Source organism: Corticium candelabrum, chromosome 14 (genome assembly GCF_963422355.1).
Source record: "Corticium candelabrum chromosome 14, ooCorCand1.1, whole genome shotgun sequence".
Classification (NCBI taxonomy): domain Eukaryota; kingdom Metazoa; phylum Porifera; class Homoscleromorpha; order Homosclerophorida; family Plakinidae; genus Corticium; species Corticium candelabrum.
The window spans coordinates 5,402,224-5,420,695 of NC_085098.1; the positions used below are offsets into that span (position 1 = coordinate 5,402,224).

The window sequence follows — 18,472 nt, forward strand, 5'->3', positions numbered from 1 at the left end:
CAGCGGAGAGAGAACGACCACATGTCCTAGAGACGAAAAGGTTAGAACTAGAGGCGGTGAGAATTTTAGACACGTCCGTCAGAGTAAACCATACTAGTGCGGCAAAACTACCAAAGATTGCGCCTTTTCAAGACGACAAGGACGAACTTGATAGTTATCTTCTGAGGCTTGAGAGGCTCGCCAGGGCGAATGGATGGGAGGAAGAACGTTGGGCTGGTGCTTTGAGTGGCTTGTTGTCTGGGAAGGCCCTAGACGTATACTCCCTGTTATCGGAAGAGGCAGGCGTAGACTACAAGCAATTGAAATAGGCTCTCTTAAAGAGATACGACCTAACGGAGGACGGATACTGGCTCAAGTTTACAAAGAGCAGACCAGAGCCAGCAGAGAATCCCGATCAGTTTATCCACCGCCTGAACAACTACTTGAAGAATGAATGATGTTTTCAACGTGTAATCCCGAGCCAGCCAAGGAAGTTGCAAATATGTTCTTAATTGAACAATTTTTGGAAGTGTGTTTGAAGGACCTAGCAGTACATCTAAAGGAGAAGGAGATAGCGAGCCTAAAAGACCTCGCGAAGGCGGCTGATCGCTACCTGACAGCGCACCAACGGAAATTTTGAATGGTGTCAAATGCTCCGATACATCAACAACCAAATACGACTAATGATGATACCGATGCGGCTTCAATAAGAGAGAGAGAGAGAGAGAGAGAGAGAGAGAGAGAGAGAGAGAGAGAGAGAGAGAGAGAGAGAGAGAGAGAGAGAGAGAGAGAGAGAGAGAGAGAGAGAGAGAGCGTTACAACAAGAAAAACCTTCATCCCGTTGTTATATTTGTGACAAGCCCAGTCACAGGCAGTAGACTGCAGAGATCGGGGGAAGAGACGGTTCTTAAAATGCCAGGCACTTGGAAACGAAGCCAAGGATTGTTGGAGCCCCGTCGGTACTTTAATGTGGGAGAGCAGCCAGAAGACTCCTTATCGAGCGGGGGCGGAAAAAGATCACAAAGATGGGCTCGAGTCGGAGAACAGAAACTCAGCCGGTCGATTACCGAATGACGCCGGCACTAAAACGAGCGAATGTTTATTGGGAACGCGAGCAAGCGCCAAACACGAGTTTCTAGTCCTCGCTGACGGCACCGAGGTACCGTACAGATCGTATATGAAGAACGCCTGCAGCAACCGAGTATTTCCGATCGACGGAGAGATGCCAGTACGAGAGGGGAAAGTGGATGACAGGGTTGTACAAACTGAGAGACACGGAATGCAGTGGTATACTGGTGAAACAAGAGCTGGTCAAGCCAGATCAGTACACGGAAAAGTTTGGATTGATCAAGTTAGAGGACTGTACGTTTACGAAAGTCCCATTGGCGAAAATAAAGATCGATACTCCATACCTCACAGAAGACGTGGAGGCTTTGTGCCTGCACGACGCGATCTACGATCTCATTATCGAAAACGTCCTCGATGCTAAAGATTCCAACGACCCGAGTGAATCAGTGGGAGGCCGGTGCGCTAACCAGGGCGGCTTAAAGACCGACCGGAGCAACTCGTTGGTGACGATCACTCACAAGGAATGGATGGATGTCGACAAAGCACGACTATCGCGTTTGCAATCGGAAGACACATCGCTGCGCAGGTACCGAGACGAAACCAGAGCGCAGACGAAAGGATGCCCAGAAGTGACGTTTGAACTTAAAAACGGCGTGTGGTATCGACTGTGTAGCACCCCAAAATAAGGGAGAGCAGATACGTCAAGTGATCACCCCGAAACACTTCGTAAGCAGATTATGGAGGTCGCGTACGAGTCGGTGATGAGCGGACACCTGGGTTTAAGAGAGACGAGAAACAGGATCATCAGCGACTTCTGGTGGCCCGGGATTCAAAGCGACGTGACCAGGTTTTGCAGATCTTGCGACGTATGCCAAAAACCGCTCCTAAAGACACAGTACCCCGGGTGCCCCTTCAAAGAACGCTTGTGGTCGATACTCCGTTTAAGAGGGTAGTCGCCGACTTGGTTAGACCTATCTATCCTCCTAGTGACAGCAGATACAGATACAGCCTTACGTTGGTTGACTACGCTACGAGGTCCCCGAAGCCGTCGTGCTAAAGAAAGTTACCGCAGAGGACGTGGCGGAGGCCCCGTAAATATTTATAGCCGCGTTGAGGTTCCAGAAGAGTTACTCAACAATAGGGAACCTCAGTTCACTTCAGAGTGTATGAAAGAAGTATCACGTCTACTCAGCATCCGACATCTAACTATTAGCCCATATCACCCTATGTGTAACGGGTTAGTGAAACGATTCAACGCCAAACTGAAAACTATGCTAAAGAGACTATGTAGCGAGAAACCACGTCAGTGGGACCGCTATATCAATGCCTTCCTATTTGCGTACCGTGAAGTCCCTCAACAGTTTACGGGGTTTGCTCCCTTCGAGCTGCTATACGGGAGTACCGTTAAAAAACCGATGACGATTCTAAGATCGATATGGACAGAGGAAGAGGGTCAGATAGAGGCGAGAACTAGCTATCAATATGTGTTCGAACTTAGAGAGAAACTAGAGGAGATCATTAAAGTGGATCGCGAGAAATTAGAGAGATCTCAAGGACGCTACAAACAATATTTCGACAAAAGATCAAAGGAGAGACGGTTTGACGTGGCGGACGAAGTGCTGGTGCTATTACCAACAGACAATAACAAGCTGTTAATGCATTGGCGGGGACCATTTCGAGTAACCAAGATCGTCGCGATCAGTGATTATGAAGTCAAAGTACGGGGAAAGAAAAAGATTAACCATGCGAATTTGCTGAAAAGATACCGTTCGAGGAGTGACACCGACGGCAACATTTGTGAAAGAACTACGGGAGGATCGCTTTTAGAGTTTGCTCCAAGTTGCAGGTTCGACTTGTACAGGCATGCTTCCATTCAGCTCCAAACGACAGATGATGGGATCGTCTGGAATCCGTACTGCAAATTCTTTTTGTTCAACCCTCTGAGAAGCTGCACTAATGTTAGATTCTTCCGGAACTTCAGCTACTGGGGGTGCGTAGCAGGGCTTTATCTTGTCATAGTGCAATCGCTGTACTCTTTCACCTTGTACTGGTTTGATCTTATAGGTAGCATTTTCAAAACACTTTAACACTCGAAAAGGACTAGACCAAGGACTACTCAGTTTTGGTGACAGACCTGCTTTTACGGCCTTTTAGTGTAGCCACACAAAGTCACCTTCCACATAATCCCTGACAGTAGTGCTTCCGTAATTCCTTTCTTGTCGCTGTTGAGCAGCTGCTAACTGAATATCAACAATCCCCTTAGCCTGCTGCTGCTGCTTCTCAAGCTCTGCAACATAACACAACCTAACTGGTTCTTTGTCTGTCAAGCCCAAAGCAACATGTGCTGGTAAGTACCAAACATAAGCTTGAATGGTAATAACCCAGTTGAACTCTGCTTTGCTGATCGATAAGAAGTACACAAGGTAGCCATGTGTCCCAATTTTGGTTCGCTGCCACATGTTTCGATAGCATTGTTAATATATATATAGTCTCTCCACTGACCCATCGCATTGTGGGTGGTAGTCCGTTGTCTTGACTTTCTTGATACCAAGTAGTGCGGACAATTCTTTTAAGTGAACCGGCAGCATACTCTAACAACTTTAAAAATCTTTAAAATTATTATAGCTGCAGAATCCTGTGTAAACAAGGTTTTTGCGTCATTAACCTGAATTGCCTCAACTCTCCAATTTCCTTCCATCCTCATTCGTCGTTCAAGTAACTTGATGCAGTTCTGCTTTCCCTTTAATTCCTGCTGCAGCTCCCAACATGATGCACAGTCAGAACTCAAGATGAAATCATGTCTCTTCCTACCTCTCAGCAGACCACCAGACTTGTCCATATATAAACTTCCTCTTCGCGTCGGTCATTCCCTAAACCACGCACATTCTAGGAAGTATTCAGGAGATGCAAACCAAACCATTTGGTAGATGTGTACCACACAGAACACGTCTAGTCGATATATATATATATATATATATATATATATCGTACTACGTACGCAAGTTTGTACGTTAATTCACGTTTGTCAAGTCCAAATGTTTACATCGTCACTCAAAATAACGCGGCAGAGTCACGACCGAGATCAGAAAGAGGTTGTTCATGTCTGCAAGACGTAAAACACACAAGAGCCAGGTCCTAATGAGGACTTACTTGATTCGGTGTATCACTATACGTGATAGTAAAAGTTCAAAAAAACTAGTTGCTTTCGCTCTAGAATCACGCGGTTAACCTAACAAACGCCGAGACATCAAAGTAACACCCCAGTGTCCGTAAAACGCGATGACGTCGTTAGTGCCACGCCCGCAGAAAAAAGGTGTGGCATCTTTCCAACAGAGCGTGGAATTTCAATTATTTGGATCACTAGACATACTGGCTCACTGGCCACCTACTAGATAATGTGCTTTCGAACACACAACTTGTCACAACCAGCACGCTGCTGCTGGAAAGATGTTACACCGGTGCCGGCCGGACGGAAAAAAGGGGGTAAAGATTTGTGAATTGCAGGTACGTCTTCGTCGGGCCAATTGCCGAACAGAAAAGGATGATTCGAGCGCCAGAAAGATCCGAAGTTGGCGCAGTCGGTTCATTTACTTGTTGTAACTGTCATGAATTCGAAGACAGCAAGTGTGGTTAGTTCTTTAATTAATTAATCTTTTCGTTTTGTGTCAAAGTGTTCTCTTAAGTTGAAGCTTCAGTAGATCGAGGTGCGTATCCAAACACGTGCTATCCAGATTTCTTCTAGACTCAGTAAAAGGTCTAACGCTCGACTGTAAACGCTCCGACTAAACGTCTCAGAAGCCGTCTAACGGCAATTAAAGAACGCGATTTATTCTTTCACGTTTCACTTGCTATAGCGCCTCACTCGTAGCAGCTACAACGACGAGAGTCATACGAAACGATTCGCTTTTGTCCGAGGAATTTGCACTGACCCAATGTGCAAAGTATCAGTCAACTGCTGCTAAGCAATCCCACGCGCGCACAAGGAATGGAGAGGGGCGGTGCCTCCACGCGGAGTGATCTAACGCCTGACGTCGTCTAGCTCTTTAGCAGGCGTAGCACGCGCCTGCCTCGGGTGATGGCTAGCTATTATGTCACTCGACACGCTGTGAGCTGAGACGTCATACGTTCGTCTAGTTCTGTAGAGTGTACGTATACTCTAGGCTACCAGATCATGTAGTTCACTAGAAGGGGACAGAGACCGAGGGACAGTAGGTTATTCTCTCATACAAGGGTACTACGAGCCTGAGATTCAGATGGCAAGCTAGCGCGGAATGCGAATATGCCGTTCAAATGGTCAAGGTGACGTACGTTAGTTGTATATGTATTGGTGGTAAGTAAGAGTTGACCCTGCTTTAGCGGTCCGTAGACACTAGGAAGTTTTACGGCTAGCACACTTAAGACACCAGGCTAAAAGTTACGTGATGACGATGAGGTGACCCTCTAGACTATAGTCAGACGACCAGACTCACCAAAGTCTGAGACCCAGGAAGTTTCGCAGTTTATGAATCACGAGGTGACACTTACATGATGCAATAGGAATCTCTGCACCAGTACATGTACAACGTACGTCAGCGTAACTATTTGACGCATTCCGCGCTATCTAAATCTCAGGCTCTTACCCTTGTATGAAGGATGGCTGCTATTTTTCGATCTCCTCAGTCTCTGTGTAATGTGTAACAGTAGAAGTACTGTTAGACATGTTCGCGCTCAAAGTCAAACTCAACACTGACTCCCCGTATAACCTCGCATACCCTTACACTACTCCCCTTAAATGAGAGCGGGTCCAGACGTCTCTCATTGGTACTCTAGACTAAAAAGTATAACGCAACGTTATAACTCAACTCAATATGTCCATAATAATTAACTACATTAATTTATATCAGTGTCTATGATATAATCGTCGAGACTTATTGGCATTCTGGGCTGGCGTCGTGGGCAATCCGCATTGCGTCATTCGCGCAGTTGTTGTTCGTCATCGGTAGATGGTGTCGCTTCGTCTGCAGTCGTCCACTCCGATTCGCTCTGGTTCTCTTGCGCCTTATCAACGCTGGTAGGTGGTGAACTTGTAGGTGGACTGCGTGGCTGCGTGTTTCCGGGAGGCACTGGTGGACGACGATGTGTATAAGGCTTCATACGGTTGTAGTGAGCGATGTTTTCCTTTCTGCCGCCTAGCTTACGAATTACATCGGTGATCTCTGAGCAGCGCTTCACAATAACGTAAGGTCCAGTCCAATATGCCGTTAGTGTACGTGCCTTGCCGCGAGAAACACGTGGCTGGTAAAGCCATACGTGGTCGCCAAGGCCGTATGGCGTGTGGTGTGTGCCCTGGTTGTACCGCGTTTGTTGATTAAAGGTGGCGATATTAAGATGGTCTGCGACGCGGTCATATACTTCTTGTGTGCACTGTAATGTATCTGTCGGTTGGGGATGTGAAGAGAAACCGTTTCGTTCTTGTGATTGCTGTATATCTGCTTTCGGTGTTGATTGGAGATGGTCCGCCAAGAAATCGGTCATTGTGCGGGCTCCCTGTTTAAGAATGACGCGAAACGAAGACGCATTAACCGCGTCATGCTTGGCAGAGTTGTAAGCCAACTGCACGTCCGGTAGTCGATCTGGCCAGTCGGTTTGAGAGTGGTCAACGACTTTTGCAGAGCTGTTCCTATACAGCGGTTCAGCCGTTCAACGGAGCCATTAGCTTGCGGGTGGTAGGCTGAAGAGACAGTGTGCCGGATCCCATACTTAGCACACAAGTCGTTACACGTCGTGCTCGTATAGCAAGCACCTTGGTCGGAATGGATGGTACGCGGGATGCCGTAGCGTCCGATCCACTCTCTCAATTTGGTGCTAACGGTGTGGGCCGACGCGGTTGCAATAGGTGTCATTTCCGCATACTTGCTGAAAGCATCTTGGAAGACTAGAATGTAGCGGTATTCGTCTGGGGACAGTGGCAATGGCCCTTTAATATCTTTCTCCACGATATCGAACGGACGAGAAGGGCGAGGGCGTTGACAAAGCGGAGCTTTAGCTGCAGCAGTCGGATGGTTGCGTTCTCCGCAACGGTTGCACGACTGGGTATATGCAGCAACATCCTGGCGAACTGTAGGCCACCAGAAACGTGCGAGTAGCGTGTCGAGGGTTTTGTTGGCTCCCTGGTGTCCTGCCGTACGGTCATCGTGCGCCACTTGTAAGACTCGTGGTACAAGCGAGAGTGGTACGACCAACTGTCTCGAGTCGCGCGCCTTGCGCCAAACGATGTCTTCTGCAGGATAAAGATCATGTCGCAGAAAACTCTTCACACTAGGGGATGCGTCCGCTGACAGAGAACGACGAGACTTGAGAAGTCTGATGACTACCAATGTCAGAGTCTGCTGCTTGGGCAGTCCGAATGTCGTCTTCCAAAATTGCGATGACTTGTCGTGACGTTGGCAATTGTGTCAATGGGTTCCTTTGCAAAACCCAAACGGCTCAAAGCATCTGCGACGCAATTCTGGGTACCTTCAATGTACTGAATGCTGAAATCATACAGCTGCAGTTCTGCAAGCCATCGGGCGTGTCTACCCCAAGTGTCTCGGGTGACGGGAAAATATTGCAGTGGTTTCTGGTGAGTACGTAGCACAAACCGCCTGCCGAGCAGGTGGCGGCGGAAGTGCCGAATAGCTGATACTATAGCGAGCAATTCACGGTCGTATGTCGAGTAATTCCTTTCCGCTTTAGTCATAGCTCTGTTAAAAAAGCGACAGGACGTGTCCCTTCGTGTGTCTCCTGAGTGAGTTCCGCGCCCAGACCAACGGTAGAGGCATTCGTGTCAGAATGAGAGTGCCGACCGAACGAATATGACTTAGCAACGGTGACTTCATCAATTGTAGTTTTAATGTTTCGAACGCTGTTTGGCACTCGTGCGTCCAATTGAATGCTACTCCCGCCTGTATTCTGAGAGGGGCAGCTAATGTGGCGTAGTTCTTAATAAAATTTCTGTACCATCCAGTCGCCCCGAGAAAAGTTTTGACTTCGGTAGGTGTGGATGGAACGGGCAACCTGCTGATGGCGTCCAGTTTAGTGCTGGATGGTTGTATCCCCTCGGCGCTAAGTTTGTGTCCACAGAAGATGACTTCCGCCATAGCGAAACTGCATGTGCTTTGATGCGGAGACTGTGGTCCAAAAGATTTTTGAATGTGGCCTCGAGGCGTTTCAGATGAGAGTCGAACGTCGCACAAATAACGCAAATGTCGTCCATATAAAGCGCCAACTGCGTTGGCGACATACGTCCAAGAACACGGGCCATCAGCCTACAAAAGGTCGTGGGGGCTCCTTTCAACCCGAACGGCATCCGAGTAAATTTCCAGAGACCGGATGAAGTACGGAAAGCGGTTTTCTCTCTGTCGGCCTCAGCGACTGGTACCTGGTGATAGCCTTGTGCAAGATCAATTGTGCTAAAGTATCGCGTGCCAGCCATGTTTCGATAACGTCCAATACGTTGCCCGTGGGAAACGCATCGCTCTTGGTACGTGCGTTTAATTGGCGATAGTCAGTGCAGAAGCGCATAGTCATATACAGTCAATATTGGTTAATATATACAGTCAATATTAATTGATTTATACAGTCAATATTAATTGATATATACAGTCAATATTGATTGATATATACAGTCAATATTGATTGATATATACAGTCAATATTAATTGATTTATACAGTCAATATTAATTGATATATACAGTCAATATTGATTGATATATACAGTCAATATTGATTGATATATACAGTCAATATTGATTGATTTATACAGTCAATATTCATTGATTTATACAGTCAATATAGATTGATTTATACAGTCAATATTGATTGATATATACAGTCAATATTGATTAATATATACAGTCAATATTGATTGATATATACAGTCAATATTGATTGATATATACAGTCAATATTGATTGATATATACAGTCAATATTGATTGATTTATACAGTCAATATTCATTGATTTATACAGTGAACGTAGTTGATGTATGCAGTCAACAGTACTATTGTCATTAACATTGACTCAATCAATCAATCAATCAATCTTCACTGTAGAAATCAATAAGCATATTGACTGTGTAAATCAATTAATATTTACTGTCTATATCAATCAATATTGATTGATATAGATGTCAATATTGGCTCCTCAATAACATCAAAGCAGAGCGAACATGTGACATTTACTGTATAGCTAATACATGTTTACCAAAGAAGAAAAAGAAAACGCTTGGTAAAATCTTTCAGAAATCTGTGTTTAGCTTGCAATATGAATCCGTTATTATCTGCATAATTTCTTTGCCGTGAAATCGATCATTGTATAGCAGTAGCCTCGAAGCCAGACCGCTTTGCACGTGAGGGGGCGGGAATCTCCCGTGTGAAAGTGTCATACGAGAACCGAACACTGCCAGGCTCACGTGAGTCTGGGTGACAATCCTGAGGACGGCGGGGCGGGGAGAGACTGGCTCGAGTGAAGAATTCATCAACTCCTTGTCTGCAGAACGAACTATTGTGCTAGACGACTTTCTACGATTACAACGATACCACAGACAATCTGACAACAAATTATGTCCTGGTTTCCTTTATCCGGGATAATAACGTAGAGCATGCGCAAAAGTAAGTCCTCTACCGTTCTCATTTGGTGAAATTTCCTAATTTCGTTGAGCCGTTTTGCAGTAAGTAGATTCTTTTTGTAGCAATTTTCGGCTGCATGAGAGAAGTAGAAATGTATGTGATGATCATGATGTCGCTATACAGCGACGTTGCGAGTGCTAGCTAGATACTGATGAGAGAGAAAGATTACGTGATAGCGTTCACTTTTTCTTTCGTTTGTGAGTTGATTTGTGTGTTGGGATGTTACAGTTTGTTTGTTTCCTAGAGTTAGAATTGTTGTTGGACATTGGAAATGCCTGCACGTAAAGTAATAGACAAACACAAACAACTCTATGATGCGGTGGGGAAAGATGAGGTGGAGACTAAAAGAGGAGCAGACGTTAATACACGTGATGGGATATGGGTATGTGTTGTGAGTTCTAATGTGTGTATAGTCCAGAACTGCCAACCAGCTGAATCAAAATGCGTGGGTTTGCAGGGGGAAAATACGGGAGAATAAATACGGGAGAATGCGGGAGTTTATAATTGTTTGGCACGCCTACAATAGCATTAATATCAATAAATTTTAAATCGTAATAAGTGTTAAATAATATATAAATAATATATAATTATTGAAATTTAAATATTTGCATGATCAGTTGGAGTAGAAGCCATCAATTAATTAATTAATTACAGTACACTTAAATAAACATAGTGCAACAAATGTAAAACACGTAGCTTTTACCTACCACTGCCTGTTATTAGGATATAAGACTAGATTAATTAAATATAAGAACAAGGTATATACACATTCTCGTGGCTAGTTGGGATGTTCTAGATTCTATTGTTTTGTGGCCTTCGTCGATCGCTTTTCCAGCAATACAACTTCTTGGTGTAGTCAGGTAGGCAGCCCCTCCCCCTTTTCCACTTCCGGACAGTTTTGCCTGACTGTTGGACTCCTCCTTCTATGTCAATATTGATCAAGTATATATGTATTAACTTAAGTAAGGGTATGGTTACACAGAACAGGTACGCCCACCAATGGTCAGAATGGGGGAGATTTGATGGCAAATGTGGGAGTCTTTCGCTCAATGCGGGAGAGTTGGCAGCTCTGGTATTCGATGATGAAATGAACTTCACGTCATTTGATCTCAAAATAGGATTGGACTGTTGTGATGCAAGCTTGTCATGATAATATCAAGGAGATGGTTAAGCTGCTACTAATTGCATCAGACGTGAATGAGACTGACTTGGTGAGTTGATTGATGTGTGAGTGAAGAAAGTGTGATTGTTGTTGTATCCCGTATGATAAGATATCAACTAGATTTTTATCTCTAACAAAGAGATGCAACTTTTTAGTGTGAGTTGTGTTGATGGTCAGTCAAGAATCATTTATTCTGTATATACCAATCTGTTTGTATTTCTTGTTTTATTGTGTGTTATAACTTTTCAATAAATATTTCAAGTTTAAGTTGTTTTACATTTGGTAATTACGATGATCAACCTCATACATCACATTAAATCTCCACCTAATATATTTGATCTAGCTAGTAATTGAAGCTGTGTTTACACCATCGCTTCCACAGCTATGAGCCTTCAAAGTCCTGAACACCATGCACGTACAGTAGGACTAATTGTCACGAAGAATTACGAATATAGCACGCTATTTTATTCAGCTATGGGCCTATAAGAAGAGGGACTTTGTAAAAGTCACGAGACTTGGCGAGTACAGTGTAGCGTTCTCCAAACGTGGAGGGCTGACGAACAGCCAATCGTACGTGCGAAACTTTCTTGAGAAAGTTTTATTACCAGAACAGTGTAATTCATGTTTGCGATAATTGTTAGGACTTGTCGGAAATAAACAACAGAACTCACCTGTATAGAACTGCTGACCCGAAATCAATCGCTTTCTTGGTTTTACAATATTTATACGGGAATCTAACATTACGTAGCCAGGAGAGATTTTATGTCCCGTATACGATGACTCCACTTCGACGACTACAGGCTATTTACGGAGTTTGTGGTCATGCGAAACGCCATTCGCTCTACGGTTTTAAATACGTTTGACAGGTAACACGTTTAGAAAGAAAATAGCGTGTATATTCATAATTCTTCGCGACAATTACTCCAGCACCAGCGTAGGAAGCAGGGGAGGGAATGAAGACCCTCGTTTAGTGTAGAAATTTAAGTTTTCTATGCCGGTGACTTTTGCAAATCTGTTTGATGACATCTACCCTCCTCCGCTCTTGAACATCTTAATTCCTACGCCACTGTAATTAGTGGTGTTCAGGACTTGGAAGGCTCATAGCTGTGGAAGCGACAGTGTAAACACAGCTTCAATTTTACTTCAATTACTTCAATTGTAAACACAGCTTCAAATTTTCAATTTTAGTTGGACCACACAAAGGAGGCATGGCACATTCCTGCAGCGTGACAGACATAATCAGCCAGCCACATACTCCCCAGACCGGAAGTCAGTTTAGCCGTATACGTTTAGAGTACACTCTACTCGCCAAGTCTCGTGATTTTTTACAAAGTCCCTTTTTTATAGGCTCATAGCTAAATTAGTTTTCATTATGTTCAACTTGTCTGTTGGTGAAAACTATTTGCAGTAGTTATTGTCTTATCAGGTTGACAGAATTTTGTTTTATTTTTCTTACTGCATGTGTACAGTGTGATGGAGGAATTGTGGTAATTATACATTCTTATGCAGTGCTCGAATTAAGGTTTCAACGTTGTGCGGACATATTCTCACGTAGCCAGCCCCTCCCCTTTTGATATCAAAAGTGGGAGAGGCTGGCTACGTGAGACTAAAATTTTAAATTGATTGGACTTCACAGCTAGAATTAGTTCAAACATATTTTCCATCCTAACTAACTTACTCAGGAGCATCAAAACCTGATTTGTTTGGTATAACGCGCATTAATAAAAAAGGCAGTCAAATTTAACATGATGAGTGCAAAAGATCAGTATCACCATGCCTTATGATATCCATAAACAGTCAACAGCTACATGAGCACAAAAGTTCAGTAAGGTTTCACAAAAGCTGAGGCAATGTTTTGGCCGTTCTTGAAAGACACAACATTGGAAATAATTTCTTCATTTTTACAACGACATTAGACAAGACATTTCAAAGCAGTCCAGCCATAGGTAGACCAATTCTGGTCTATAAACAGTACTTAAGTATCCACAAGTCAACAGAGTTTGAGACTAAAATGGTCTCCCACAGATTGTTTTTCATGACTTGTGATTTAAGTCTGTGGATTAAGCAACATTAGAAAATTTCTATAACGAGATACGTAGACAAAATGTATTAAGCTAAATTAATTAATAGTAAAGCAGAAGTTGAATCATGTTCTGTACTGCTCATAAGCACTTATATTCACTGTTAATTAACTATTAATTAGCCTTGAAGCAGCTTGTACTAATTGTTGTATCAGAGAGTAAATCAGTTACTACTTAGGCTTTTCTGACACTAAATTGTACAGGTTCATGTACAACGTACAAAACTAGTGCTTGTCAACAGTTCCCACCCAAACTTCCCAATCCTCAATAGGGTTCCTAGCGCATGAGTTAATTAGGAAGGTATGACTATACAGCTACTAGAGGAAGTAGCCAATTAGCAAGGTCACTAAACGGTCCACCGCTGTGACATCAACTCACAGTCCTCATTGTTTCGCGGGCTGTTGGTTGGTATTCCTGACTCTTCTTCCCGTTCTGTGTCGTCTTGATAGCCTTTACGTTTACATAACCTCATTCTATTGTAATATGACTTCTAATGGACAGTTTTGGAATATCACTTAACATCTGCTTGTGGTAAACAATTACAGCTGCATCATTACTGACTTTCGGGAGCAAAGTCATCGCGAACAGAGAGTAGCCTCTGTAAATCTCTAGGATACTGTACATACTATAAAATTAAAAAGCGACAGAAGATTGAAGTTCACAGCGGACAAGTTAGGACATAGTTGGAGAACGCCGTGCATATCATTACTAGAGCACGTGACTCAGGAATCCGTTCTACAAGACCGGTTGGGGTATACTACGTAGCTACTAGTAACTCATGTGTATCTCTTCTGACTAAACCATATACGAGAAACACTAATTTTACAACGAACCTTTTGATGTAGAGATGAAACACGTCGATTACAGTTGGCCGCACCTGTGGCGTAGTAATTATAATTCAATTATCAAATGAAGAGCGGCGATCACTGGGTAATAGACATCGGAAACATGCGGCAAAATGAAGAGACGCTCATTGTGCAGCTAGCTGTAGTGGAAAATGATAAATCTAACCTTGAGAGCAAGACATTAGAGCTCCTTTACGGCATGTCTACAGTTGCGTTTCTAAAGTTTGACATCTTGTCCGAACGTTCTTCTTCGTGATCGGACAAACAACAAAAGTGTTCGGAAATGTCCGATGTCCGACCGCTATTTCGAGCACTGGGTGTACATGCATCCACACATAGCTACAGACATTGTACATGCATACGTACATACATCTACACACACATACATAGATATTTAAATACATACATGTATACATGATAATGTGTTTACCATATTAGTGATGATTGTGTTGAGAAGTCTTTGAGCTGTAGTAAGTCTAACTATCAAATTGTGTTCTCTGTAGGTGCTCTGCATGGCGGGGAAGGAGAGCCATTTGAGCAGTTTACGTTTGTCGGTGACAAAGGCAATCTGCACACATGATTTCGTTTGTAGGATTTTTGTGGGATATCGTACATTTCAAGTTGATCGTGATTGGATAGGAGGAATGAACTGTTCTAGGTTCATGTTTTTATTATTCTTGTATTGTCGTCTATTAGCAGTGTACGTGAAGTTTTCAACACTAGAATGTGTTCAGTGTAGAGCAGGAGCATGTCACAAGGTTTAGTAGTTGGGTTGCATGACTGACTGTATGGTGGTGTCTAGCTATTGCCGTTGTGACGAGCATTGCAATGAATCCGAATTTTAGGATGAAAATTATATAGAAACGCTTGATTACAATCAGTTTTTTCCGTTTTCCTTGCTTCTTTCCCACGCCTACCCTGGGGATCGACTGTTGTCTAGATATTGGGGTGGACCGGTGCATACATTAGTAGGACTGTTGAATTCTTACCTCCGTCAGTTTTCAAGTGATGTTTATCTTGCCGACTTGATGCGACCACTTACCTGAGCCAGCCTGCATAATGAAGGCGTGGCCGTGGAGAGTGGGCGGAGCCCGGCCCAGCCCATCATGGTCCAGAGAACCGACGTCCGGCGCGGATCCGGGACTTCAGACCGGACTCCGGCCCAACTCACCTTTCACGTGGATAACCACAGAGATTTAATAGAATGAAGAATAGGGGAAAAAACCTCCCAAGCACGAGCCCATCAGACATTGGGATGGGAGGGTGGGAAAAACGAAACATGCGCGCTCTGGGGCGCTTGCTGCGCTGTGGCGTGCCGGATGGTCGCTGGCGATGCGCATGCTCCGTTCAACGCAGGCCCTCGTGAGTCCGCCGTGCGCGTGCGCTCAGCAGCGCAACTCCAGACGAATTCAACTACGTTTAACTGGTTAATTAAACTCCGTTTGTTGTTCATGACTTTGAGGCGTGATGATCACATGCGATGATGGTGATTGGTTGGTTTATCTCACGTTGTAGACGTAAGGGAATGTTGCCTGCGCAGTTTCCAGTTGCCTTGCAAGTGATTGAAGAGAATGCGTCGTTCTGTGAGAACAAATCCGTGGCTCTCGCTCTCTAGACACTTCAGCTACGTCGCCGATCATCTGCGACTGGATGCTGCGCTGCTCCGTCGTCTTGTGGAAGTGGGAATGATGAGCGGAGACGAATACGACGAGTTGACGAATGAATGTTTTCTAGAGAGAAAGAGAATGAAGCGTCTATTGAGAGATATCCTTCCTAGACAAGATCCTACACTATTCGACACGTTCTGCAGGATAGTGAGTGAAGTGGGTCAAGGATTTATTGTTGAGAAGCTCAAGGAAGGTCGAGATGAAATCGTCAAGTCAGCAGCATGTGAGACTTGCTCATCGTGTTGACGAGAGACGTTCGTTTAATGATGCTTCTTATCGTGTAGATGGAAAGAAAACGAAAGAGTCACACACAACGGCGGCCGCCAGTTGCAGGACTGCTCCGACAGCGAGGGGAAATCCCGAATACGTGATGTCGACATCACGTGACTTTCGTAAGATGACGTGTTTGTGTGTCTTTGCACTTTATGACTTGATCTTGTAGCAACTGCTATGGAAACGTCAGGGAGAGGCAGAGACACACCGACGGTGTTCACAGAAGTTGTGAGCGGGAATCCGTCATCTGCGCATGCGTCAGCTGTCAGACTTGAATCTGCGCAGGCGCACTCGTCCCGCCCTTACGAAGTCGTGGCCTGCCATTCGAAAAAACTACCACTTCCTGTTACAACGTCTTCGCCTGAGCGCAGAATTTCTTGGCTGTTTGTATGAGCAAAGTTTCATCAACAAAGATGACTTGGACGCTTTCCACAGCATCTCTCTTCCTCGTGATCAAAAGTTGCGTCTCCTTCTTGTTGACATTCTTCCCACTAGACCACCTACCATGTTTACCACTTTCTGCAACATTCTTCGCCACCTAGGCCAACCACATGTCGCTGAAAGGCTGGAAAGGTATGACACGGACAGACTGGATTGTGTACAAGGTGAGTCTCTTGTGTGTTGTTTGTAGTCTGTTTTGTGACATGACGTACGAGTTGTTGTACGTAGGAAGTAGAAGATCACAAGAGAAAGAGGAAACATTGACATCTCAAGTGGCTCGACTGGAAAGAGAGAAAACAGCAGAAAGGAAACAAACAGAAGCTGCAAACGCACGTGCTGATGCTGCAGAGAGCAAAGCGAAGAAAGAAGTGGCAGAAAAGAAGGAAGGAAAATGGACAATTTTTGCTTTTCGATGTGACAAAGCACAGCACGCAGAAAGGGTTGATGTACGTGAGTTATATTTTCAACTATTACATTAGATAGTAACGTACATGCTGAGCTAGCCTCCTACCAGACCCTCTTGTGCCATCATGCCCTGTTCCTGTATGACATGGGCGCGTTTCTTTATTCTCTTCTGCCTTTTCTGGAGACACACACACACACACACACACACACACACACACACACACACACACACACACACACACACACACACACACAAATGTGTACACCCCCACAGACACACTTCCACACACACACATGCACAAAAATGTGCACACACACACACACACACACACACACACACACACACACACACACACACTCACATTAAATTATTGCATGTAAAGTATAGTTGATAAGAGACAGTTGTTGTAATGTATGTGTTAATTAATATGAAGTTTGATTGTTTTATAAAATGTTTATTTTGTACTAAATACAGACATGCAAATACAGCTGATGTTTGACTTGTTTGTATTTTTATTTAAATTTTTATAATTGTTCTTGTTTTCATCTATTGTACATGTTGTGTTGATTCTAGATCAATGACAGTCTGCCATCATGGACACAGTGGAATGTACACATACCTCATGACAGGTTGTGTCAATATAATCAAATGGGAGAGATTGAAGGCAGACTAGTGGTAGGAGGTCATGATGGTAATCTGCATGTTCTCACTTATGAACATGATAAGTGGGACAAGTTTGTCAGAAAGAATGGTGACATCTGGAATGTAGTGTGTCATCAAGGTGTGTGTCTGGTGTGTGTGTGTGTGTGTGTGTGTGTGTGTGTGTGTGTGTGTGTGTGTGTGGAGGATGAAGATAAAGATCAGTTAGTGATTGAACAATTTCATTTGAATGAAAACAAGAAATGGCGTTTCCTCACAGTTCTACCAAATGAACTGCAGTTGGATGGTGTATCTGTTGCTCTTCATGACAACTCACTGTATGTGGTGGGTGGTATGACTAAGTCAGGGGAGATAGTGAACACAGCACGTGTGTGTGACCTTCACAGCGGTCATTGGTATAAGATGGATGACATGCAAACAAAACGCCGTTACTGTTCTTCTGTTATTATAAACAACACAGTGTTTGTAGGGGGAGGAGTGACTGATGGATATTACTCTAGTAATATTGTTGAGTGTGCAGATGTTCGTGATAGAAAATGGAGAACAATCCCCTCTACAACCACACATGGACCTACACTAACGTCAGTCAGTAACAGACTGGTGGGGACTGGAGGAGAGACACAACAACAGAGGTTTTATTCTCCTTCTTCTAATATTGTAGAATTATATGATGAGAGATCTACCAAATGGCTTCCTCTTCCACTCATGACACACAAACGGTGGGCACATGCTGCATTCTCAACTCAGAATGGAGAACTCATCACAGCAGGAGGGTTGGGTGGTGAACGTTCAATAGAAAGTCTTAATTAAGTGTGACTAATATTTCCATTTTCTTTCAATTTGTGTGTATTTGTTATATTATAATCTCTAGTGATTGTATAAATGACAATTTATTGTAACATTTAGTGTGTGTAACATAAAGTAGATCCTGAACGTTGTTTTCTTAATTAGTAGTCACGTGATTTGCATTTTCAACGAGCAGTGGTGAAGTGGAAAAAGGAATGCTAGCGTTGAACATCCGGGAGAGTTTGTGGTTAATTTCTAGCTTTAAATGTTTGTTCGTGTTCGTTGCTCTTTGGACAAGCGTAGCAGTAAATCTGGTTTCATAACGGAAATCACTGAGAGGGTTATCGATGCCAGTCAGTTAATCATTGAAATCTCGACGACGTGAATGGATTTTTCTTCATTTCTCAATCGGAACTTGTCTGTCTTGCTTTAGTTGGCGAGCTTGGACTTGCGA

General features: G+C 43.8%; 2 protein-coding genes across 3 annotated transcripts; both read left to right on the forward strand.

Moving 5' to 3' along the window:
• The first annotated feature begins 9,524 nt into the window (after positions 1-9,524).
• LOC134190121 (uncharacterized) lies at positions 9,525-14,652 on the forward strand. 2 transcript variants are annotated; one of them, XM_062658545.1, is made up of 4 exons: positions 9,525-9,738; positions 9,942-10,079; positions 10,816-10,908; positions 14,289-14,652. In XM_062658545.1, the coding sequence occupies exons 2-4, from the start codon at positions 9,969-9,971 to the stop codon at positions 14,547-14,549; spliced, it is 465 nt and encodes a 154-aa protein (XP_062514529.1). In that variant the 5' UTR covers positions 9,525-9,738; positions 9,942-9,968; the 3' UTR covers positions 14,550-14,652. The 2 variants fall into 2 exon arrangements, with proteins under 2 accessions (XP_062514529.1, XP_062514530.1); XM_062658546.1 differs by having other exon boundaries at positions 9,525-9,679.
• A 703-nt stretch (positions 14,653-15,355) lies between these two features.
• LOC134190351 (uncharacterized) lies at positions 15,356-18,472 on the forward strand. The gene is made up of 7 exons (XM_062658803.1): positions 15,356-15,675; positions 15,737-15,819; positions 15,895-15,953; positions 16,011-16,330; positions 16,395-16,612; positions 17,146-18,358; positions 18,452-18,472. The coding sequence occupies exons 1-6, from the start codon at positions 15,357-15,359 to the stop codon at positions 18,040-18,042; spliced, it is 1,896 nt and encodes a 631-aa protein (XP_062514787.1). The 5' UTR covers position 15,356; the 3' UTR covers positions 18,043-18,358; positions 18,452-18,472.

What these genes read in the sequence shown, in the direction of transcription:
- LOC134190121 (XM_062658545.1), top strand. Translation starts at nt 9,969, where the DNA reads ATGCCTGCACGTAAAGTAATAGACAAACACAAACAACTCTATGATGCG. An exon ending in ATACACGTGATGGGATATGG is followed by an intron (nt 10,080 to 10,815) that starts GTATGTGTTGTG and finishes ATCTCAAAATAG; the next exon opens with GATTGGACTGTTGTGATGCA. An exon ending in ACGTGAATGAGACTGACTTG is followed by an intron (nt 10,909 to 14,288) that starts GTGAGTTGATTG and finishes TGTTCTCTGTAG; the next exon opens with GTGCTCTGCATGGCGGGGAA.
- LOC134190351 (XM_062658803.1), top strand. Translation starts at nt 15,357, where the DNA reads ATGCGTCGTTCTGTGAGAACAAATCCGTGGCTCTCGCTCTCTAGACAC. An exon ending in AATCGTCAAGTCAGCAGCAT is followed by an intron (nt 15,676 to 15,736) that starts GTGAGACTTGCT and finishes CTTATCGTGTAG; the next exon opens with ATGGAAAGAAAACGAAAGAG. An exon ending in CGAGGGGAAATCCCGAATAC is followed by an intron (nt 15,820 to 15,894) that starts GTGATGTCGACA and finishes TTGATCTTGTAG; the next exon opens with CAACTGCTATGGAAACGTCA.